Here is a 25,479-nt window from a genome sequence, read left to right on the forward strand (position 1 = left end):
ATTTGTGGAAGCTGCACGGCACTGTTAAAGAGAACCAATCACTGTGCCGGGCATATGTAAACATAAAGTGCTTGTAAACCGCAGACGTGTAATATGAACAAAGCGTATCCCTCTATAGTGTGTACTAGTATCAATTAAAGCTCATTTGGCTGTACTTCTGTGGATCAGTTCGTTCAACATGCCTGTGACCGGTTTCAGCAGACAGCGGGCAGAAGTCACATATCCATCCAGGCTGGTACAATATCGCGACAACATGGTCGAGATCCACCCAAAACCCTGGACCGGCACCTCACTCAGCCTCTCAGCGAGCCGTTGAGAGGCTGAGCCAGCCACTCCTGCCCCCTCCACAGCCCAGCACTCCAGTGATCAACGAGGTGCAGAGAGCCGCAGAATGAGTAGCCAGCTCTCTGCTCACGGAGCACCGAGAGCCAGGCGGTCAGCGCTGTTTGATTGCTCAGTTCTCAGTCTTAGATCCGGTGGGGCACAGATGCAGCAAGTATGTTGAGCAGTATGACTCTTTAAAAAAAAAAAAAAAAAGAGAGAGCATTAAGTGTAATTTCTGTTGCTTTGTTCCGCTGCTATCTGCATGAATCACTTCTAACAAGTTTTCCTGACACCAAGAGAAAAATGATGATGGGAGGGACCCCCAGCTAATTGACAGCCTCAACTGTGAGCTGTGTGAAGGGGGTGTGTCTCTTCCCTCCAATCAGCTCTGAGTTCACTGAGCTCTGCAGAGTGTAATTGCAACTCCCCGCCCCCTTTTTTCTGAACTCTCACACAAGCTTTGGAAATCTGGGCTTTGAACACATGTAGAAGATAGAAGACTGCAGATAGACAGGTACAACTCGTGTAGGAGGATTTGTTTAATCTCTGTATCATCTGAGGTCAGTCACTTCACTGGGTATATGTAAGGGTTTACAACCGCCTTATAGCTAAAATATGTTTTGTTTTGGATAGAGTAAGGCCATTCTACAATTTTCATTTAGATTTACCAAAACCATATAATATGAGGTCAAACCTAAACATTTCCCATTTGTATGCAATCAGGCAGACCCTTGCACTGCATAGCTGAAGGTAAATCTAAAGGAATTTGAACAAGAACATTTTTGAATGTATGGCCAGCTTAACCAGTTCCCGATGTACGTCGGCAGAATGGCACGGGCAGGCATATTGGCATACAGGTACGTCCATTTTTAAATGCTGCCCTGCCATCGCGAGCGTGCCGGTCGGGACCCCCGTGTGTCCGGTCGCGGGTTTCGCAGATCCGATCGCTGCGGGGATACCAGCGAACTTCTCACGGGGCGGCTGAACTGGGAGATGCCTTTGTAACCAGCATCTCCCCGTTCTGTCTAGCAACAAGTGACGCTGATCTCTGCTCCATGCGATTGGAGCAGAGATCAGTGTTCACTAACACAAAGCCCAACCCCCCCACAGTTAGTAACACTGTTAGTACACTGCCATCCACTGGTTAACCCCTTCACTGCCAGTGTCATTTACACAGGAATCACTGCATTTGTATTGCTGTATAAATGACAATGGTCCCAAAAATGTGTCAAAAATGTCCGATGTGTCCGCCACAATGTCGCAGTCACGATAAAAAATCGCTGATCGCCGCCATTACTAGTAAAAAAAAAAAAAAATGTAATAAAAATGCCATAAAACTATCCCCTATTTTGTAAACGCTATAACTTTTGTGCAAACCAATCAATAATCGCTTATTGCGATTTTTTTTTTTTTTTTTTTTTTACTATAAATATGTGGAAGAATATGTATCTGCCTGAACTGAGGGAAAAAATGTTGTTTTATATATTTTTGGGGGATATATATATATATATATATATATATATATATATATATATATATATATATATATATATATAAAAAGTAAAAAATTATGCGTTTTTTTTAATTGACGCTCTATTTTTATTTATAGCGCAAAAAATTAAAAACCGCAGAGGTGATCAAATACCACCAAAAGAAAGCTTGTCAATTTTGTTTGGGAGCCACGTCACACGACTGCGCAATTGTCAGTTAAAGCGACACAGTGCCGAATCGCAAAAAGTGGTCTGGTCTTAAGCCAGCAAAATGGTCTGGTCTGAAAGTGGTTAAGGAAGGATAAGAACTCCTTTTTGGTTTAAATTGCAGTCAGTCTCATCCATTCTCCTGGTGACTATTGTTACTGGGATATCCAAAATGTTAATGATGTCACCAGAACAGACCTGAGTGGAAATCTTTTCATGGGGACACCTGGTCCAGTGACGGGTATCTGAAGCTGGCCATACACCGATTGAAATGCGAATGTCGACCAGTGTGTGTGCTCTCTTGCTTGGCAGAAGTCAGGTCGGGAAAATTTTCCATTGATCAGTGGCTGCAGCAAATCCAGAAACTGAAGAACCCAGAGAACATGGAAGCTCCATGCAGTCAGGATAGTGCCCTGGCTGGAACTTGAAGCTCTACCACAATCGTACACAGCAACTCTACAATATAGTTTCCTGCGATATTGCCCAACAAAGTGGCATTTTCTCCAATATTCCTTCCAGCAGACGTGGTTTTGCTTGGCAACCATGTCCATCCAGCTGATTTTTCAAGACCCCAATGTAGCACCACAGAACTTGTGGTCTTTTTAAGGGCTCACTCACACTTGCTTTGATCTTTGAAGACCAATCCACATTCCGATCTCTCTTCAGAGAGTATTTGACAGGTGGTGAGGAGGCGGTATATCACCTCCTCACTGCCTGCTTTAACCCCTTGAACCCTGCACTAGCACACTACAACTGTGTGCATTGAATGCCATTGCAGGGAGCTGGCAGAGCAGCCCGTTCACTTGAATGGGTCGCGTTCGGTGGGAGCTACACCTGCTGAAGATGACAGGGGGTAGAATTCCTGCCACAAAACATCGCAGCTGTTTCATGTGTACATCACTGCCTCGGCAGCTAAAGTGAGGGAAAGCATTTCTGTGCCGTACCGGAGAATGGAGCAGACTTTCATTTTTTAGCAATCTCTTCTTTGTGTCTAGAAGGAGATTGCTCCTCAGCTCTTTGTGTGTCAAAAAAACTCTTTGGTCTTGATGTTTGCAGCTCTGATCGTTCTTCTTCAGGTTTTCCCTGAATCAATATTCCTTGGTATTGGAAGTTATTTATTACCCTTTGCTTTCATTTTCAAGCTTCTCTTTTATTTCCTTGTGTTCTTTTGTTGGTTGCAACCATGTTTTTTGTCTTTTTTGAGTGTTATTCTATTTTAATAAATAAGTGGTTGAGGTCTTCCTAAGTTTCTACAAAGAAAAACCGTATAATCTACATAGCTCCTTTTCCATATGAACTTGGATTCATATGCAGGAATTCCGACACCTTCACTAGTACCCTGAAAAGCTTTGTCTGCACTCCGATTGGCCATAACTTTATGACCACCCGCCTAATATTGAGGAGGTCCACCTTTTTTGTTGCCTAAACAAACCTGACCAGTCAAGGCATGGACTCCACTAGACCCCTGAAGGTACGCTGTGGTATCTGGCATCAAGCCACTAGTAGCAAATCCTTCAAGTCTTGTAAGTTGTGAGGTCAAGCCTCCATGGAGTAGACCTTTTTTTTTTCCATGCACATCCCAGAGATGCTCAATTGGATTGAAACTGGAGGCCAGGCAAACACCTCAGACTCATTGTGTTTCTTACACCATTCTTGAACCATTTTTGCAGTGTGGCAGGGTGCATTATCCTGCTGAAAGAGGCCACTGCCATCAGGAAATACCATTTCCATGAACAGGTTCTTGGTCAGCAACAATGTTTAGGTAGGTGGTATGTGTCAAATAACTTTCACATGAATGGCAGGATCCAAGGTTTCCCTGCAGCACGTTTCCCAAACCATCACACTGCCTCCACCTGCTTGCCTTTCTACCATACTGTATCCTACTGCCAGCTCTGCCCCAGGTAAGCAACGCACCCAGCCATCCACATGATGTAAAAGAAAATGTGATTTATCAGACCAGGCCACCTTCTTCCATTGCTCCGTGATCCCGTTCTGATGCTGAAGTGCCCATTGTAGGCTCTTTTGGCTGTGGATACGGGTCTGCATGGGCACCCTGACTGGTCTGGGTTTATGCAGCCCCATACACAACAAACTTTTTTCTACTTTTAACACATCAAGTTCTGGGACAACATGTTGCTAATATATCCCACCCACTTTCAGATGTCGTTGTAACTAGATAATTGGTGTTATTCATTTAACCTATTAGTGTTCAGGAAGCTTTGGCTGATATGTAGATATTGAACAGCATTGGAGCACATCATTGGTGAACCTCTTTCTACTGTTATCGCATGTTTTCATTTGTCATACACTATAACCTTTAACATGTTCAAATACCTGTGATTCTGCCAATAGGGTTCATGGAAATATAAAAAAATATTTTTATAATTGACCAGGAAGAGGCAGTGAAAATTGTAGTGTTCCCTCACATAGGTGGTCACTGAAATGTGCCCATTTATATTAATGGTCAGTGGAGAAGGGTCCATTTTAGATTGGCAGTCAGTGGGGAGAATGCTCCTTACATCAGTGGTGGTCATTAGCCAAAATGTCCCTCACATTGCTGGATATTAAAAAGCATGCTCCTTACAGTGGTGGTCAGTGGGAAGAAAGATTCTCACATTGGTGGCCATTAGAATGCACCTTACATTGGTGGCCATTAGGAAGAATGCCCCTTATGTTGGTGGGCATTAGGAAGAATGCTCCTTACATTGGTAGCCATTAGGAAGCATGCCCCTTACATTGGTGGCGATTAGGAAGCATGCCCCTTACATTGGTGGCCATTAGGAAGAATGCCCCTTACATTGGTGGCCAGTAGGAAGCATGCCCCTTACATTAGTGGTCAGTAGGAAGCATGCCTCTTACATTGCTGGCCAGTAAGAAGCATGCCCCTTACATTGCTGGCCAGTAGGAAGCATGCCCCTTACATTGGTGGCCAGTAGGAAGCATGCTCCTTACACTTGAAGCAATGTCCCTTTACAGCTAAAAAGATACCTGGAATCAGTAGTTACATATCCGAATGAAATTGCTCAAGAAACCCCTAGCCTGGTTGATAAAACCAGCACTACAATATTCCCCTTTTGCTTTTATATACCTGGAAGTATCATAATTTGTACAGAGCGGAAGCCCTTGGGGCATTGGGAGAGTGGTGGTAAGGGTAAGTAGAGACAACGTCCCCCTAATTGTATGATTTTGCTGTCCTATATTTTCCTCAAAATACTAAACATAAACCCAGCAGGTTGTATTGTACACTGCCATCTTTGGATGAAATGAGTGGGGAAATTGTTCAGAGAAACCTTCTAAACAGGCTGTGTCTGAATTATTTCCCAGGAACTTCAACCTTCAGAAATCAGGCCCCTAACTGTACGCATTCTATATTGCAGGAGGCAGCAGAAATCGCAAGGAGGGAACAAGCCGGCCCAAAACAACGAGCAGCAACCAGCTACTGCCAAACACAACAGCAGGGAGAACCAGAAGCAGTACCAAGGAAACCAAGCGCCACACTCCTCAGGCAAGCAAGGCCACCACGGTTACAGTCAAAACCGCAGATGGCACCACAACCAGAAGCATCCGCCAAACGACAAAGACTCTCAGAAACATGGCAAAGAGACGGACAGCCTGAAGATAGAGGACACCACAGTTTGCACAGTACACATCCCACTAGAAGTACAGCGCAGCCCAGAAACCATACAGGAACAGCCGCAGCAGACCAGGACGCCAGAGTCTGAGGCCAAAAGGAAAGACAGTATTCAGAGCAAAGAGCTCGACAGGCCTAAGGTGACTCTGCTCCAGTCCTCAAAAGATCGGCTACGGAGACGGCTAAGAGAGAAGGTAAGGTCTTGCAGCACCTGTATGGGTTAAATAATTGCAGTACTTAAACCTTATTTAAAGTTAAAGTTTATTTTGTATACATCATTACTTAGGCTAGCCATTTATGAGTCATTTTTTGACGGTACAGTGGTGTAGTGGGTAGCACTCTTTCCTAGTAGTAAAAAGGGTCGCTGGTTTGAATCCCAACCACGACTCTAACTGCCTTGAGTTTACATGTTCTCCCTGTGCCTGCTTGGGTTTCCTCCGGGTACTCAGGTTTCCTCCCATGCTCCAAAGACATGCTGGTAGGTTAATTGGCTTCTGTCTAAATTGGCCCTAGTATATGAATGTGAGTTGGGGACCTTAGATTGTAAGCTCCTTGAGGGTAGGTACTGATGTGAATGTACAATCTTTATGTAAAGCTCTGCATAAATTGACGGTGCTATACAAGTACCTTTAAATAATAATAATAATTTTTGATTTGTTCAACCAGCGGGTTGAACAAAAGAAAAATGATCCATCCACATCTCTCCCGCTGCTCTATTGTATTCTGGCACTGGGGAGACTTCCCTGGAATCAGAATACACTGATTAGCACCACCAGCTATACCCACTGGCACTGATCAAGAGAACATTTTCCAGCAGGCTGGTTGTACCCAAGTTGATCCACAGATCAACTTGGGTACAACCAGCCTGCCCATACTTGCATTTAAATTTGGCCAGTCCCTGCTGAACCGGCCGAATTTCAATCCATGTATGGCCAGCTTTAGAGCTTTAGTGCTTCTCTAAGCAAATCATAGCTGGTGGGAGGGGCTGGCAGGGCATTGTACATCGTTTTCTGAAAAAATCACAGCAGCCTGCCTCAGTACCCCACTTGAGATGTGTGGTGTCGGGCATGGTCCACTGTCACCATCAGGAAACTGGTTCCAAGCAATGATGTGTAGCCTGCACTGAAGTGAATGCATAACAAAAAAAAGAAGTGGCTGAAAGAGGCTCGAGATCTGCAGCCCTGAGGTTCTAAAAATGATACATGGTGCTTTAGCAGACTAAATGTAATCCAGTTAGTAATTTAAACTTTAAAAATACTTTAAAGTGCAGATATTCCTAAAAGTGGTTCTAAAGGCTGGAGTTTTTTTTTTTTTTTTACCTTCATGCATGAAGGTAAAAAAAAAATTCAGTGTGCAGCTCCTCCCCGCAGCCAACTCCACTACTTACCTAAGCCCAGTCTAGATTCAGCGATGTGCACGAGAGCAGCAGCTCTCCTGGTCTCTCTCTCTCCTTATTGGCTAAGATGCAGCAGTAGGAACCATTGGCTCCCACTGCTGTCAATCACAGCCAAGGAAGAGGGAGTCTATGGTTGGGCTGAGACATGCACTCTGTGTCTTATGGACAAAGAGCCGGCTCAGAGAGTGAGCATGCACTAGTGTCCCCATAGCAAGCAGCTTGCTGTGTGGGCACTCGGCAAGAGGGAGGGGCCCAGAGTGCCCGCCGGGGACCTGAGAAGAGCAGGATCAGGGCTGCTCTGTGCAAAACCATTGCATAGAGGTGATAAGTGTGACATGTTTGTTATTTTTTTTTATTTTTAAATATCCTTTACAAATACTAAGCCCTGGTTCAAATTGATGCGATTTGGCATGTCAAATCACACGCCAAATCGGCAACAATTTCCGGCAATGGCAGCGGCCGAATCAGTGTAACCTCGCACTTGCGGCCGATCGGTGCAGTGCCGCACTGATTCCCAAACGTGGTTTCTGTATTACTTTCGCCGATTTGGGGGGGGGGCGCGGTTTTCATTGACATCTGTGCAGAACCCCACACAAATGTCTCTGAAATCGGCCCCGAAGTCGGGATTGACATGCGGGAATGAAATTGTGCGGGTTCAGCTGAACTCGCACAATTTCATTCCCGCAGTCAGTGTAAGCCTGGGTTTACAAGCTGTAAAGGAGCTTTAAATCTCGTTGACCTCTGTAACTGCAGATACTGTGGAAAAACGTATCTTCAACAGTGACACAGCTCCTCTACCCTCCTTTTTTTTTATTTTTTTCCTGGCAGCAGGGACTGGGTACCGTGCCAGCCTTCTAACATGTACAATTATGCTTTTAAGCTAAACAACTGAAACCTGACCTGAATCTCTGTTGTCAGCTCTGTCTAGTTCTTCCTGCTGGACTACAGAATGTCTCCTTTTTATGTTATGAATATTAGAAGATGGGAGATGTTCTGTAGTCCTGTTTAGAGGGATTAGACAGAGCTGATTAATCTGTCTGGGATTTTGGTGAAACAGTGGCATTATGTTGCCAGCTGTGGGTCAGATGCTCAGTGAATTTCTGAAAGGATCAACAGTTATTAACGGGTACTTATCAATAATATAAAGTGATCTTGCTCATTGGCACATTTAGCAATCAACCTAAATAGTGTTGTGACGATATATAGTAGTCCAAGGCCGCGTACACACGGGCGGATTGTCTGCCCAACTTAGTCCGCTGAACCGTGTTTCAGCGGACAATCCGCTCGTGTGTGGGCTTCAGCGGACAGTCTGACGGACTTTGTCTTTCGGAATTTCCGTAATTTTGTCCGTCCAAACTTGGTTTTGTCCATCCAAACTTGGTTTCAGCGGACAGTCCGCTCGTGTGTAGGCAAGTTGGACGGACTAAGTATGGTGCATGCTCAGAAAGGGTTTACACGGCCGAAGGTTGCATTGCAGTGTATAGGACGTCGTTTTTCTAGTCCCGTCGTACGTGCTGTACACGTCATCGCTCGCAAGTTTTCAGCGGACTGTCTGTTCATCGTGTGTGGTCAAGTCCGTTCATTCAAAAGTTGAACGGACTGTCTGTCGGATTGTTTGACGAACTTAGTTGGGCAGACAATCCGCCCGTGTGTACGCGGCCTAAGAAAAATGATCAAAAGGAAGAGATGAACAGTGGGTATCAGATGATAAGATCCAAAAAATATTATATCAAAAAATCAATAAAAACAAAAATAGTCAGAGTCCATATATAAATATATGCTCATATATCAAAGAAAAGTCCACTTCTCAGTTATGTTATATCATAGACTCAACTTCCTTCTATGCTGGATCCTGATAACAGACCTCAAACGACTGGAGGTTTGTGGCCGGACACGGTTGGTCCATTACTGAATCCCCATACTTGGTGTATCATTCCTGGACAAGAACGCCATATGGAGGAATAGAAGGATAAAGGCCTGGTGTGGATGCTGGTTATTTACATATTTGAAGTGAGAGTTCTGTTAGCTCATTTCCTATTGGATATCCAGTATGGAAGGAAGTTGAGTCTATGATATAACATAACTGAGAAGTGGACTTTTCTTTGATATATGAACATATATTTATATATGGACTCTATTTTTGTTTTTATAGATTTTTTGATATAATATTTTTTGGATCTCATCATCATCTGATACCCACTGTTCATCTCTTCCTTTTGGCCACTTTATATTATTTACCGTATTTATCGGCGTATAATACGCACCCCAAGTTTAGGAGGGAATTTAAAAGAAAAAACTTTTAGGGGGGAGTTTAAGGAAAAAAACGTACATTTAAATGCCCATCAATGCAGCCTTATCAGTGTCATTTGCAGCCTTGTCAGTCATTTGGCGTTTAAAAATGGCGCCGGTAGTTCTCGGCGGCTTTCGGTTATTTTCGGCCGTTCTCGGCTATTTTCATCCGTTCTCTGCTATTTTCCCAAGTGTTCTTCCAGGACAGCCCTTGAGAGATGGAGCTCCTCCCATCGACACAGGAAACACATTGCCACAGTTCAAAAGGCGGTCCCTCAGGTCCCTGGTCAGTCATTTGTGTTTCCTCCGTCGGAGGAACATGTTGCCAGGAACCTGGAGGCCCCTCTCAGGGGCTGCCTGAGAACCTGCAAGCCTAAGGGACCGGGTCCTGGTTTATGGCTGCAGTTTGGGTCCATACCTTTTTTTTTCTTTGGCTCGGGTACCGTCCAGCTGAACCGGAGCAGACCCGTTACCCTCCTCCTTCCAGTGCCGAGGTGGCCAGGGGCAGAATGACGCCGGTTTCCCCCAGGAGTGGTGAGTGGAACCTTCCATCTTCCCTCCTCGTTGCAGGGGGTCGGAGACGCCGAGCGTTCACTTCCGGCGGAACCGCGTCATCACTGCGTGCCGAGACTTCCGGTTCCGGGTCTCTAAGGGTACAAGGAGGAGAGGGAGAGCCAGCGCTGTGCCTGTAAAGCCCGACCAGCGTCCAGCTATACCGGATTAGCGGCGGGATTCGGAGCGTCAGAGGGGGACCATGGAGGCTATTCCCCAGGATACTCCGGCGGAGACAGGCACCAGCCAAACCCAGGTAGGCTGCTGGGCATGCTATTACTCTGGTGGAGTGGTGGTGTTTGTAGGCTGGGCCCTGTAGTACCCCACGGTGGCGGTTTACTCACAGTGAGGTTGTTTGTTAGTGGTGATTCTAAGAGGGACATGGTTCTGACGCTAAGAAATCCTTTGTCTTCTTATTTTCAGGCTAAAGAGATGCCAAGGGAAGACAAGACAGGCCGCAAAAAGTGTCCTAATTGTGGGAATAGGTTGTCCTCTGGCTCTAACAAAGCCCTATGCAAGCAATGCATTGCAAGCTTGCTTAAATCTGAGGCAGATTCCCCTTTAGCAAAGTTTTTGGGCTCCTTTAAAGAGGAAATGGCGTCGACCTTTAAGTCCCTCCGGGAGTTAATCACTGACGTGGGATCAGCTGCAGCTGCCTCCACGAGTAAAACAACTATAATCTCATCCTCACCATGCCTTACAACACCCAGCTCAGGGGAGCCCCGTATGGTCAGGGAGCCTAGCCCCACGTTGATTAGCCCCGAATCCTCTGACACTGACTCGGGTCAGGAAGAGGATCAAGCAGCATCTAAAGCCTCAAAATATAGATTATCTCTCGAGGAAGTAGATGAGCTAATGGGGGCTATCTATGATACGCTGGAAATTGAGGAGGAAGAAACTCAGTTATCCAGACATGATCAAATGTATGAGGCTCTGGGGAAAAAGAAAGCAAGGGTTTTTCCTATACATAAGGTGCTTTCTGACCTTGTCCTTAAGGAGTGGTCTGAACCAGACAAGAAGGTTTTCTTTCCTAAATCCCTTAAGAGAAGGTTCCCTTTTGATGAGAGCCCAGAGGCGGTCTGGAATAAAAATCCAAAACTAGACGCCCCTCTGTCCAAAATCTCAAAGCAGGCTGATCTGGCCTTTGAGGATATGGGCCACCTGAAAGATCCCATGGACAGGAGAACAGACATCGTCTTAAAGAGGGCCTGGGATGCCTCTATGGCAGGCTTAAAACCAGCTCTAGCCACTTCCTGTGTAGCTAGAAACCTGGAGTTCTGGTTATCGCAACTACAAGAACACTTAAAGGCAGGCACTCCTAGGGGGGAGCTTTTGAAATCTTTCCCTATGCTTTTTAAGGCCACCAGTTTCATCTCTGACGCCTCCACGGACTCCGTTAAATTTACGGCTAAATCTGCAGCACTTTCAGTGGCAGCAAGGAGGTCAGTATGGATGAAAACCTGGGGGGGAGACACGGCGTCTAAAACCCGCCTGTGCAGCGTCCCTTTTACAGGAGACTTAGTCTTCGGGCCTGAATTAGACTCCGCCTTAGAAAGGACGGCGGACAAAAAGAAAACCTTTCCTGCAAAAAAGAAAAATTTTCAAAGAAAAATTTTTCGTCCCTTTAAGGAACCCTCTAAATCAGAGAAGAGTTCAACCCCCAAAAAACATTGGTCGGGACATAAAGGGAAAGGAAAAGGGGGCATACTGTTTAGCCGCCCCAATCAGGATCCCAAACCCCAGTGACGTCAGGGTTCCTGTGGGAGGAAGATTAAGCAAATTTCTTCCTCAATGGGAAGAGACAACCTCGAACGAGTTTGTCTTAAACATAATAAAAAGGGGTCATGCGCTGGAATTTCACAGCAACCCTCCTTCCAAGTTTCTGGTGACAAAGCTTCCAAGTCACTCAGAAAAGGCCAGGGCCTTACCTTTACTAATAGGGGAAATGGTAGATCAAGAAGTATTGACACCAGTCCCTATTCAGGAACAAGGGGACGGTTTTTACTCGCACATCTTTGTGGTAAGAAAACCGTCAGGGAGATTCAGACTAATTATGAACCTCCGTCCACTGAATCGCTCCATCCGTTACAAGAGATTTCGGATGGAGTCCATTTATTCCATAAAGAATCTCCTGCAGAAAGAGACATTTATGGCAACCCTGGACCTAAGGGATGCTTATCTGCACATTCCAATAAGGGAGGAATGCCAGAAATTCCTTCGGATGGCAGTGCAGATAGACACAAAGGTTTACCACTTTCAGTGCAGAGCACTTCCCTTCGGTCTATCATCCTCTCCGAGAATCTTTACCAAGGTTCTCGGAGAGGCTTTAGTTCCTCTGAGGCTTCAATCAGTCTCAATTATCCCCTACCTAGACGATCTGCTCCTAACAGCCCACTCAGAGAGTCGTCTTTCTCAGGACCTAGAATTGACTCAACTCAGTCTGAGTCGATTAGGGTGGATTGTCAGTCAGGAGAAATCCAAGACAACCCCAACACAGGAGATCCTGTATCTGGGGTACTGGATCAAGTCTGTAGATCAGAAAATTATACTGCCGGAAGAAAAGATTTTGAATCTGTGGCAGAGAATATCTTTTCTTCAATGCAGCCCCAAGTGTACGGTGAGGGAAGTAATGTCGGTCTTAGGTCTTATGACGGCAGCCATTCCAGCCGTACAATGGGCCAGGTTCCATCAAAGAGAACTTCAGGGTTTTCTGTTAGAACAATTAAAAGGCAGAGATCTGGAGGAGGAGGTATCGATCCCCTCAAGGGTAAAACGCTCCCTCTGGTGGTGGAAGGACAGGGAGAACCTAAACAAAGGGGTTCATTGGGTCCTTCCTATCACTTCAACACTAACAACGGATGCGAGCAGTTGGGGCTGGGGAGCCCACCTAGGCTCAAGCTGGGTCCAGGACAAGTGGACCCCGGAGGAGAAATGTTTCTCTTCCAATTGGAAAGAACTAACAGCAATCCTGAGAGCTGTTCTAGCTTTCCACCCCGCAATACAGGGTCACCATCTACAAGTCCGTTCAGACAATACGACGGCTGTAGCATACATAAACAAACAAGGAGGAACCAGAAGTCCTCGTTTGATGTTGGTAGCCAGACGCATTCTCCAGTGGGCAGAAGCCAATCTGGAATCCATTTCTGCAGTTCACCTGAAAGGGGAGCTGAACAACAAGGCGGACTTCTTGAGTCGACAGAGGATTTCGAACCAAGAATGGTCCTTACACCCAGAGGCATTCAATCTCATAACAGCTCACTGGGGAGAACCAGAGGTAGACCTTTTTGCGAGCAAGAAAAATGCAAAGGTTCCCAATTTTTTCTCGCTAAACCCAGGAGATCAACCCCTGGCGGTAGATGCCTTGCAAACTCCATGGACTTTCAGTCTGGCGTATGCATTTCCCCCTCTTCATCTCATTCCGAGGGTCCTAGCAAGATTCCTCAAGGAAAAAACCTGTTTGATTCTAGTAGCACCTTTTTGGCCCAGGAGACCGTGGTTCACAACGTTGCTACAATTGACAGACTGTCCGCCTCTAAGACTTCCCTACAGACAGGACCTCCTGTCGCAGGGACCTCTTTACCATCCGCAGGTCGCCACACTGAAGCTGTCAGCGTGGTTACTGAGGAGGAAATCTTAAGGAGTAAGGGCCTGTCAGACGAGGTAATTGCGACCTTACTACAGAGTCGCAAACCAGTCACGAGAGCTATTTACAAAAAAGTCTGGAAAAAATTCAATAGCTGGCTGAATGGCCGGGACATAAATACGGCTAATATTCTACAGTTTTTACAGGAAGGTGTAAACAAGGGTTTAACCCTAAGTACTATTAAAGTACAGATAGCTGCCTTAAGTGTATACCTAGATGAACGCTTACAGGAAAATCCTTTTGTCGCTAGATTCTGTAAGGCAGTCGCTAGACGCAAGCCAGTCAGAATCACAAAAGTCCCATCCTGGGATTTAGCAGTTGTGCTAAAAGCTTTCTTGGGGTCACCCTTTGAGCCTATCTCAGAGGCCTCCCTAAGGCTTATTACCTTTAAGACAGTTCTCCTGGTGGCAATCACTTCAGCCCGTAGGGTCAGTGAAATCCAAGCACTTTCCATCAGGGAACCATTCCTACAGATCCTAGAAGACAGAGTCATTCTAAAGACAGACCCTGGGTTCTTACCAAAGGTAGCATCTAGCTTCCATAGGTCCCAAGATATTGTCCTCCCTTCATTTTGTCAAAATGCAGCAAATGAGAAAGAGGAACGTTTTCATTTATTGGATGTGAGGAGGTGTATTCTAGAATATCTTAAAATAACAAATCCATTCAGAATCTCAGACTCCCTTTTTGTCCTTTTTTCCGGACAGCGTAGGGGACAGAAAGCTTCAAAAGTAACCATAGCTAGATGGATTAGGCTAGCTATAGCAGAGGGGTATAAGGCCTTGAATAGAGATCCTCCTGAGGGTGTTAAAGCTCACTCAACAAGAGCGTTGTCTGCATCCTGGGCAGAAAGAGCTGGTGCCACCCCGGAGCAGGTATGTAAAGCAGCCACATGGTCAAGCTTTTCCACCTTTACAAGGCATTACCGACTGGACTTAATGTCTAGTCAGGATCAGGCCTTTGGGAGGAAAGTCCTCCAGGCCGTGGTCCCCCCCTAATCTGGTAAGTACTTGGGGATCCTCTCAAGGGCTGTCCTGGAAGAACACTTGGGAAAACTGGAGTTAGTACTTACCGGTAACTCCTTTTCCGGTGGTCTTCCAGGACAGCACGATCCCACCCTTTATTTGATTGTAGTGATGTACTAATGTTATTACCTGTTATGGTTTTATATGTTTTTCAGTTCCATCCTTCGGTTCTTGGTGAATGACTGACCAGGGACCTGAGGGACCGCCTTTTGAACTGTGGCAATGTGTTTCCTGTGTCGATGGGAGGAGCTCCATCTCTCAAGGGCTGTCCTGGAAGACCACCGGAAAAGGAGTTACCGGTAAGTACTAACTCCAGTTTTCGGCCACACTCAGCCGTTCTCGGCGGCTTTCGGCTTCCCGAAGATGGCCGAGAGCGGCCGAAGATAGCTGCGAACGGCCAAGTGCAGCCGAAAATACACAAAAGCCGCAGATAGCGTCAGAAAGCCCTAGCAACAGCGGGGGATCGGCGTATAACACGCACCCCCGTTTCCCCCCTGATTTTAGGGGGAAAAAGGTGCGTGTTATATGCCAATAAATACGGTATGCTTTTTTTTTTTGTGTAATGTGAACACTAATGCCGTGTACACACGACCGGACTTTTCGAGGGACTAGGTCCGACAGACATTCGACGGAGTTCTGACAGAGTTCTGACGGACTTTCCGAATGAACGGACTTGGCCAGACACAATCACACCAAAGTCCGACGGATTTGAACATGATGACGTACGACCGGACTAGAATAAGGAAGTTCATAGCCAGTAGCCAATAGCTGCCCTCGCGTTGGTTTTTGTCCGTCGGACTAGCATACACACGAGCGGATTTCTCGGTAGGAACTGGGTCCGGCGGAGTTCCGGCGGAAAAAATTGAAACCTGTTCCATTTCTAAAGTCTGTCAGACTTTTGCAAATCAAAAGTCCGCTGCAGCCCACACACGATTGAATGGTCTGCCGGAATCTTTCCGTTGGACCTTTGATGTTGAAAAGTCCGGTCGTGTGTACGCGGCATAATAGGTTTTGCTGCAGGCTTATTTTATTAGCACTTTTTCTTTTTTTCGAATATACATTTGTTTGTGTGTTTTATTGTATTTTTCATTAGTTGTTTAGGGACATCATTTTGGTAGCGCAAAGGCCTTTTTGTTTTGTTCTTTTATTAACGGGTACTTGCTTTATTTTAAACATCCTTGTCCATCCAGGGCAAAATTAAAATGTCTCTGAAAATGGAACTTCTTGACCACCCTATACTCACCTTACCTGTTCTTCCTCGCAACTCCTTGCTGCTCTTTAGCGGCTCTGAAATCAGCTGTTTGGGCAACCTGGGGGAGCAGTGACATCACCCCCCCCAAAGTCATGTCAGTGCCCCACCTAGCAGCCAATGTCATGAGAGAAGGTCACATGCTGATCTGTATTCTTGCAGGCTGTGGAGGAACTGCAAGAGAGTGTAGGTAAAGTAAAAATATAAAGTGGTTGGAGGATGACATTTGCAGAGACACTCTGCTGTTCTTAGGCAAGGAGACAATGGGGTTGATTTACTAAAATTGGAGAGTGAAAAATCTGGTGTAGCTCTGCATGGTATCCAATCAGTTGGTAACTTCAACTTGTACAATTAAGGTTTGACAAAAAATTCTGCAAGCTGATTGGTTTCTATGCACAGCTGCACCAGATTTCACAGTCTCCAGTTTTAGCAAATCAACCCCACAGTCTCTTTAACACCTTCCTGTGGGTTAATTTGCCAGGAGGGCATACATGGACGCCCTCCCGTGATCGCACTGCCCGCGCACCCCCTGCGGCGTGCTTTGTGATCCTTTGGACTCAGCTCCTAACAGATCAGGGTAAAGGGCCAATCGCAGCAGCCCTTTACCACGTGATCAGCTGTGTCCAATGATGGCTGATCACGGAAGTAAACATAATTGTTGCTTATCAGTGCTGCCTCTCGGAGCCCGTCCGTGCGCGCGCCGCCTGTCGGAGCCCGTCCGTGCGCGCGCCGCCTGTCGGAGCCCGTCCGTGCGCGCGCCGCCTGTCGGAGCCCGTCCGTGCGCGCGCCGCCTGTCGGAGCCCGTCCGTGCGCGCGCCGCCTGTCGGAGCCCGTCCGTGCGCGCGCCGCCTGTCGGAGCCCGTCCGTGCGCGCGCCGCCTGTCGGAGCCCGTCCGTGCGCGCGCCGCCTGTCGGAGCCCGTCCGTGCGCGCGCCGCCTGTCGGAGCCCGTCAGTGCGCGCCGCCTGTCGGAGCCCCCCAGTGCAGCCTCTTCAGCGCACATCAGTAAGGGAGGAAAATTACCAGTTTGCAGAACTGTATAACAAACTATGAAAATGTTTTTATTTTTTCAAAATTTTTGGTCTTTTTTTTCATCTAGCAGAAAAAAAACCCAGTCGTGATTAAATATCACCAAAAGAAAGCCCTATTTGTTTAAAAAAATATATAAAAATTTAATTTGGGTACAGTGTTGCATGACCACACAATTGTCATTCAAAGTGTGACAGCTCTGAAAACTGGCCTAGGCAGAAAGGGGGTAAAAGTGCCCAGTAGCCAAGTGGTTAAAGAAACGAAACCTAGTGAATTGTGCTGCATAGTGAAATCTATTGCTGGGATTTACTGAATATTTTTTTTGCTTAGACATACTCTTTATTAATGAATTATTACACAGTGACACGCGTATTCGGAGCAAGCCAGGGACGTGTGATGTTATGCACAGATATCTGGCAGAAAGCAGTCAGAGGATATTATGTATATAATCTTATTTCGGTTCTTATGAAAAGTAGCCAGCAATTACCTATAATCAGATCTAGAAGCCGAGGACGCTGAACATTTCAGCCGTTTAGCTGGCAGATGTGCCACTGAAATGTCTTAGATGCTTTAATTTGCAGCTCCTGGTTTAATAATCATGGCTGCTTTTTCTCATCAGGCCTTCCCTTTGAACGTAGTCCAAGGCTGTGCAGAACCGCAGTTTATAGGGGGCTCATTTATCAGCCCCGGCACTAAGGGAAAGTAATGTTGTACTGAGGAATTGGATGAGCAGCTTGAGCAATTTTACCAACCTGACGACTGAAAATGGCAGATGGAATCAGAATGATCCAAGAATCATGTCCGTTTTGCTTGGCACTGACAATTGTCTGACCTTTGGTGGTGTCGTTGGAACACTCTTTTTGGCATAACCGAATTCGGTGAAGTGTTGTAAGAAGTGACAAGTTTTAGTTTTCTGGGATTCCAAGATCTCTGTAGATCAGCCTGTAGGCAGGTGCAGTCTATTTTCTCCACTGTCGGTGGCGCTCATCTGCAGCGGCAATGTAGGTGGAGTAGGAAGCCGAGAGGAACCTGCTTCTTCTATGATTTCCTCAGTCACAGAGGGGCATCACCCAATTGGTTGCTGGCACCCTATTTGGCTTTGGTACTCATCTTGGCTCAGGCAGAGTCTATTTATGACCCTTACGCCCGGGTGTGGCGTGTATTTCGCGTGTGGCTAGAGTAGGGACAGGTCACTCGTCTGTCAGGGACAGTGCTTAGCATTAGGGAGAGGTTCCAGATGAGATGGGGAAGTGCAGGGACACTCCATCCTAACTGGAAGTCTCTAATTGGGTACAAACTGGACAACCCGCATTCTTCCTCCTCGGAAAGCCTGAGACCTTCTGCTACTACTCTGCATCAGGACTATGAGTGTTTCCGTGGTCACAGCATGCTGCTTCCACCCGCGTGCCTTTTTAAATAAGGGTTCTTGGAACACTAGGGTCCCTTCAGAGGTTCCTAGGGAGCAGTGATAGTTTGATCTTATGGCTGATGGTGCCTGCATAATGTAGTTCAAGGGCTGGATTCTATAGCCTCATACACACGGTCGGACTTTGTACAAACTTTTCCGTGGACTTTTGTACAAAACTGCGTGGTCCACAAGTTTGTATTGCATACACACGGTCGGACTTTTTGACAACAAACACGAACGTAATGACGTCACAACGTACTGACGCCGCTTCAAAAGAGGACGTTCAATGACTCCAGCGCCACCTTTGGTCAACTTCTGTATTGTAGTCTGATCTTTTGCATTGGTTCTGAGCATGCGTGTTTGTACCTTGTACAAAAGTCCGATGCTTTTGCGTACACACGGTCGGACTTTGCTCCATCGGACTTTTGTTGCCAGAAAGTTTGTCCGTTCGCACAGCCAACAAAAGTCCGATGAAAACAGAAAAAGTTTGTCCGATGGAGCGTACACACAGTCGGATGTTGCTCCAAAACAGCTCATTTGCATGTTTGTTGTCAAAAAGTCCGACCGTGTGTACGGGCCTTAAGGAACACTAAAGTTCCCACGGATGTTGCTGGGGCTTCTTGAGCAGTGGTGAGTTTATATCCTGCCTGATGGTGCCTGCATGCTGTAATTTAATGGATGGGTTCTGTAGAACACTGACGGCTGTTAATAGTCTGTACCAGAAGTTCATGTGACAAGGTGACAACACAGCAGTACAGTTGGGAGGCAGGGACAGTGCATTAAATTCCAATACCTATAATTTAAAGAGGAAGTAAACCCTGATGGGTTTACTTCCTCTTTGTTTCCCTGCAAAGGTACTGCACTGCATAGTAGCCCAATATGTGTCACTTACCTGACACAGGAGCCAGCGATGTCAACGCTGTCCCCTCTTCCACTGAGCGTCCACTTCTTTCCAGGTATTGTGGCTCCGGCGCTGTGATTGGCCGGAGCCACAATGCCGTCACTCTCACGCATGCGCACGAGAGCCGCCACTAATGCCATATCGCCGTTAGCAACGCACCTCAGCGCGTAGGTGCTCTGAGCATGCCGCTGCTTACAGCGATATGCCATTAGTGGCGGCTCCCATGCGCATGCGTGGAAATGACACATAATGGGCTACTATGCAGTGCAGTGAGCATGCCGCTGCTATGCAGCGTCGTAGACAGCGGTGCCTGTCTTTTTGCAAATATCTCCTAAACCGTGTAGGTTTAGGAGATATTTCTTGGACCTACAGGTAAGCCTTAGTCTAAGCTTACCTATAGCTCAAAGTGGTCAGTAAGGGTTTACAACCACTTAAATAGTTAGTAATAGTTATTTATTTTTTTCGTATTTTCTTTTTCTCGAATTTTCGGATTTTCATTCTTATTTTCAGATTTACAAATTTCAGCAAAAAAAACTAATTCGAGACGAATTGCACATGTCTGCTGTTCAGTCTTCTGGGATCTGGACACCAAGGATGGGATTATGTAACTAGGGCAGGGTGGCATCACAACTTTCACAGCTCCCAACCTGTACTTGGACAATGAACTTCAGCCTTGGTATATTCCATAAGGAGTGCACTTTAGCGCCAAATGTTTATACGCCCTTCATGACCAGGCCATTTTTTGCTGTTTGGCACTGCGCTACTTTAACTGACAATTGCGCGGTCATGCAATGCTGTGCCCACACAAAATTTATATAACTTCTTTCATACAAATAGAGCTTTTGTTTGGTAGTATTTGATCACCTCTGGGTTTTTTATTTTTTGTGCTATAAACGAAAAAGGACCGTCAATTAAAAAAAAAAAACAATATATTTTATTTTTACTTTCTGCTATAAAACAAATCCCATTAAAAAATTAAATCTCTTAATATATTTAGGCCAAAATGTATTCTGGTATATGTCTTTGATAAAAAATAAAATAAAAAAAAATACCAGTAGGTGTTATTGATTAATTTGTGTGAAAGTTATAGCGCCTACAAACTATGGTGTATATATAAAGGATTTTTAACAGGACTGTTATAGTTTGACGGGCAATCTGACAATAACTGAAGCTGGGGGGGGGGGGGGACTAACTGCCACGAACATCACCGGGGACACTATTATGCCGTGTACACACGATCGGACTTTCTGCCAACAAAACCGTGGATTTTTGTTCGAAGGTTGCTGGCTCCAACTTGTCTTGCATACACATGGTCACACAAATGTTGGCCAGCAGTTACGAAATTGGGAACGCGGTGACGTACAAGACGTGCGACAAGCTGAGAAAAAGCAAGTTCAATAGCCAGTGCGGCTCCTTTCTGCTTGATTCTGAGCACGTGTGGACTTTTGCACGATGGACTTGTGTACATAGTTTTGTTGACAGAAAATTTGAGAACCTGCTCGCCAACATTTCTTGGCGGAAAGTCCGACAGCAAATGTTCAATGGAGCATACGCGCATCGGACTTAACGACAACAAGCTCACATCCAACATTTCCCGTAGGGAAATCCAACAGTGTGTATGTGGCATTAGAGTAATCAGTGCTAATAATATGCACTGTCACTGTACTATAGCTGCACAATTAATCGTCAAGAATCGTTATCACGATCTTGACTAAAGTGTTCACAATTCTTTCTATGCAAAGAATTTTCTCTGCTCTTCTGAAGCCACAGCCTTCAAAAGAAAGGAAGAGAAAAACTAGGCAGTCTTTATCAGTTGAACTTAAGTATAAACATTGTAACAATTTGTCAATGGAATAGACTGTGTAAGTGAAAAAAGTTTAACCACTTAAAGCGGGATTCCCACATGAAAAAGAAAAAAAAATTACAAGTCAGCAACTACAAATACTGCAGCTGCTGACTTTTAATAATCGGACACTTACCTGTCCCAGGGTCCAGCGATGTGGGGGATCGAAGCTCCACTTGTCCCCCCCTCCATTCGTCGGCGCCGGCATTGTAACTGTGGGCACCCGGCTGTGGCTTCACAGTCGGGCACCCACTGAGCATGCGCGAGCGCCGCCGCGGGTCTTGATTGGTCGCACAATCATCTGGGACCTGTCACGTGTCCCAGATGATTGACATGAGGGAGGGGGCAGAGCTGAGCCCTTCCTGTGCCGAAGGGAAGTAACGTCGAGCCCAGGCACTGAAGGAGGCAGACTACGAGGGACCCCCTAGCAACAGCCATTTAGAAGTAAAAAAAAAACCTCTTTTTTTTTTTTACAAATTTATATTATTTTTTTTTTAGGCACATTCATGATTTTTTTTTTTTTTTTTTTTTGGGGGGGGGGGGGGGGTGGAACACCCATTTAAACACTATACCTCTTTCTGACGTTTGTTGGTTTCAAGTTAAAAACATTTTTTATTTTTTACTAGAAATTTACTTAGAACCCCAAACATCATATATATATCTTTAGTAGACACCCTGTAGAATAAAATGGTGGTTCTTGCAATATTTTATGTCACACTGTATTTGTGCAGCGATCTTTCAAATGCAATTTAAAAAAAAAAATACTTTATTGAATTAAAAAAAAAAAACTAACCGGTAAAGTTAGCCCATTTACGTCGTGAGAATTGGGAGAGAATCTTGATCCTTTTAATTCTAAGCAAAAAAATCGCAATTCTCATTTTGGCCAGAATCGTGCAACTCTACACTGTACTAATGACACTGGGCAGCAAAGGTAACACACAGGGCAATTAAGGAATTAAATGTTTGCCTAACAATGTGTAATGTGTGTGTACAGTGTGCTGCTTTTACTGGGGATTTCGTTGTTTTCATTCCCTGCTTGGAATGAACAAACAACAAGATCCCCTGGCACTGAACACAGATCTGTGTTGTTTACATTCACAGAGCTGTGTTCAGGTAAGCTCAGAGCCGATCACCGAGTGCCGGCGGTTAATAATTGTCCGGGACCCGGTGATCGGCATGTGCTGCGACGAATCACAGCACAGCCGGGCGGGCATGCCCCCCACCTACCCAGAGATGCAGAGTCACATATAATATATATATATATATATATATAAAATAATTTGCTGCTATTTGTAACCTTTTTATGCTTTGAAAGCAATTGATACAATATACGATTTTTGCATTGGAGAATGTGCCCCTGTTTTTTTTCCTATTGAATATTGGTGGAAGTTTGAGAGACCACCCTGACATTAATCTCCACATGAATCATCATAGAAACATCAGAGGTAACCCACCCAAAGGTTTATTTTATATTTATATGTTCCTCGATTAATCGATTCATTTTTTTGATCGATCAAAATTCTTCGGTGACGTCACGGACATCGACGTCACTGGACTCCTCCCCCCTTCCCCAAGTGCCTCCATCTGCTAACGAAGGGAAGGGGGAGGAGTCCGGTGACATTGAAGTTCTGATTGAACGTAACGCGTATGGGGGAGGAGCTACGCATGACGTAACCCGCTGCTGCCCTACGGAACTAACACAATTATCGGCTTTACATGCTGTGTTTTTATCATCTTTATGTGAGTAGTTTGTGTTTGAACACAAAAATGAAATCTTATACTTAAGCGGTGAGCACTTAGATCTTTTCTACCCATGACCTGGCGTCCTTGCTGAGATCTAAGGAGACGTGAGAGAAGTTTATGGTCCGTGTTAACCCTTTTGATACCCGCTTGCATGACCACCTTTACAGGGGTCCATGCCATAAGGTGAGAGCAATTAGTTAGACCGGAGGTGGAGGGATTGTTACGCTACTGTGGGGAAAAAAATTACGTTGGTGCTACAGTTTGAATTTAAAGCGTATTTGTGTGAACTGTGAAGTTAAGTCATGGATTGTGTAAACGAGCTAGTGCCGGGTGATTGTATATATAGTGTATACCACATTTACCACTGACTAATGCAGTGTTGCTATGCAAGGAGATCAGCTAAAAGTAGTTGGATCTGTATGTGCGCTATAATTAATCGAAATTAGTCGATCGTTTTTGTTTTTTTTAATCGAACACGAAAATTTTAATCAGTAATAGCCCTAATATATATAATATGTGTGTGTGTGTGAGTCTGTGTAGCCGGCCTGCGCAATGTAGCAGTAAAGCTACAGTCCACGGTTGGGAAGTGGGTAAGGTCTTTGCCCCCTATGTGGCTAGAAATCCTGAAGGATCTTCCTGACATTCATTACAACTGAAGAAGTGGTTTGGAGAACCTATGAAACCCTCTCCAATGTTATGTAACAAGTCCAGTTAAATGTGACTACTATGACCCGGATAAATAAGAACCTTCACAGACCTTTTCTCATTCCCTCGGTCTCAGTTCCGGGGATACGGTCTTCTGATGTATCTTGTTTTTTTTTTGTCCCAGCAGGAGGAGTACGCGGTGGAGTCTACCAACCCTCAGAGAACCAAAATGGACAAACTGATAGAAATATTAAACAGTATGAGGAATAACAGCAGTGATGTGGATCACAAGCTCACGACGTTCATGGAAGAGGCCCAGGACTCGGCCAACTCTGAGCAGATGCTGGGGGAGATTGTAAAGACTATTTATCAAAAAGCTGTGACAGACAGAAGCTTTGCACACACCGCTGCCAAACTCTGCGACAAGATGGCGCTTTTCATGGTGGAAGGGACCAAATTCCGGAGTATTCTCCTCAATATGCTTCAGGTAGGCTCATTCCTTGCTTGGTGTGTTGGCAAAGCGAGTTGAGAAAGATGTTGTCCTCGACCACTGATGTCATATAGGACCCTTTTTGTTTGTCTCTGAGAAATATCTGCTGATTGCCCATAGCGGTTAGTCGAACTAATGAAAACGCATACTGTGATATATAAGATGAGAATTTGGTCGCTCACCACATAAAAAAAAAAAACTGTTTATATTTACAATATTATATTATAATTATACAGGATTAATATAACGCAGCGCTTTACAATATAAAGGGGGGGGGGGCAGCACAATTACAATACAGTTGAATACAGAAGGAATAGGAGGGCCCTGCTCATGGAGCTTACTATCTAAAGGGTGGGGAGGTGGTACAAAATGCCTGCAGGGGATGATCTGATGGAGGTAAGTACAGTTCGGTGGAGGGTGGGGTAGGCTTTCCTGAATAAATGAGTTTTTAAGGATTGCCTAAAGGCAGACTGGGTAGGAGCTGACTGGACATTGGAGGGGTAGGGAGTTCCAGAGGATTGGCAAGGGTCTGGGGAAGTCCTGGAGGCGAGTTTGGGAGGAGATAACAAGGGAGCCAGATGTCTTGGAATGTTCGAAGAGGACAGTTTGGGCGATATCTGCAGATGAGGTTGGTGATGTAGCTGGGGGGGGCGATGTTGAGGGTGGCTTCTTACGTTGTGGTTTGTATTTCAAATTTTATACGTTGGGGCTAGTGGAAGACAGTTAAGAGATTGGCAGAGATGGGACAACATGTTAACAAATTAATAATCAATGGCAACCAATCAGAAACTAGATTTTAGTTGTCTGCCAAGGCAGTGCTTTTGAAAATGAAATTGGACTTGTCTCCCATTGGTTTTCGTGCCACTGCTGCTCACTAATGCTAGCACATGGTTGGGCTAAACCAAGCCTTGACCATAACTAAAGGCAAAAGTACTTTTTTTTTAGTTTTGGATAAAGGGATGATGGATTAGAACACCTGGTAGTTTTTATTGCTGTCTGTGCCCCCGTTAGGGAGATCGCCCCTCTCCATTTGTCCTGTTTACCATTATCATTGAAAGTAAAGGAAAATCCCAAATTTTGGGTTGTCCCCAGAAAAGTTATAGAGGGGAAATCTTCCAATGGGGACACTAGTTCTGGTGTTCTGGGCGCCCCAATGAATTCTCTTATTTTGCAGGGATTTCCTTTCACTTCCTGTTTGGCTATGGGACAGGAAATTAAAGTAAATCTCCCCAATGAGGGACACAGATAGCAAAAAATAATATGATGGGTTCTAACCCTCCCTTGATTTATCCAAAATGGGGGAAAAAAAAAAAAAAAGTTTGGCCTATAGTTGTACTTTAACCACTTGGCGACCGCTGCACTATGGCAGCGGTGAGCAAATGAGTGTACCCTTTAATTGGCAGAGTTAGCGGGCATGCAGGCGCCTTCTGCATACAGCGTGACCGGGACCCACGGACTTGATGTCCACCGATCTCCCGACAATCATGTCACAGAGCTGCAGGATGGGGAGATGTAAACAATGCATTTCCCTGTTCTGCCTTGTGACATGACAGGGATCTACTGCTCCCCGTCATCTGGAGCAGTGATCACTGTCATGTGAGTTGAAACACACCCCCCGC

General features: G+C 45.4%; 1 protein-coding gene across 2 annotated transcripts in view; it reads left to right on the forward strand.

Moving 5' to 3' along the window:
* CTIF (cap binding complex dependent translation initiation factor) overlaps window positions 1–25,479 on the forward strand; it is a 361,752-nt gene that overhangs the window by 213,385 nt on the left and 122,888 nt on the right. Inside the window, exons 9-10 of one of the 2 annotated variants that reach the window (XM_077463042.1) lie at window positions 5,399–5,846; window positions 23,555–23,857. In XM_077463042.1, the coding sequence (XP_077319168.1) occupies window positions 5,399–5,846; window positions 23,555–23,857 (751 nt within the window). The remainder of the gene's footprint in view (window positions 1–5,398; window positions 5,847–23,554; window positions 23,858–25,479) is intronic. The other variant, XM_077463043.1, reaches the window with a different exon arrangement.

The sequence above is a fragment of the Lithobates pipiens genome, unplaced genomic scaffold, assembly GCF_037356315.1.
Source record: "Lithobates pipiens isolate NorthernLeopardFrog02 unplaced genomic scaffold, aLitPip1_a1.2 Scaffold_3, whole genome shotgun sequence".
NCBI lineage: Eukaryota > Metazoa > Chordata > Amphibia > Anura > Ranidae > Lithobates > Lithobates pipiens.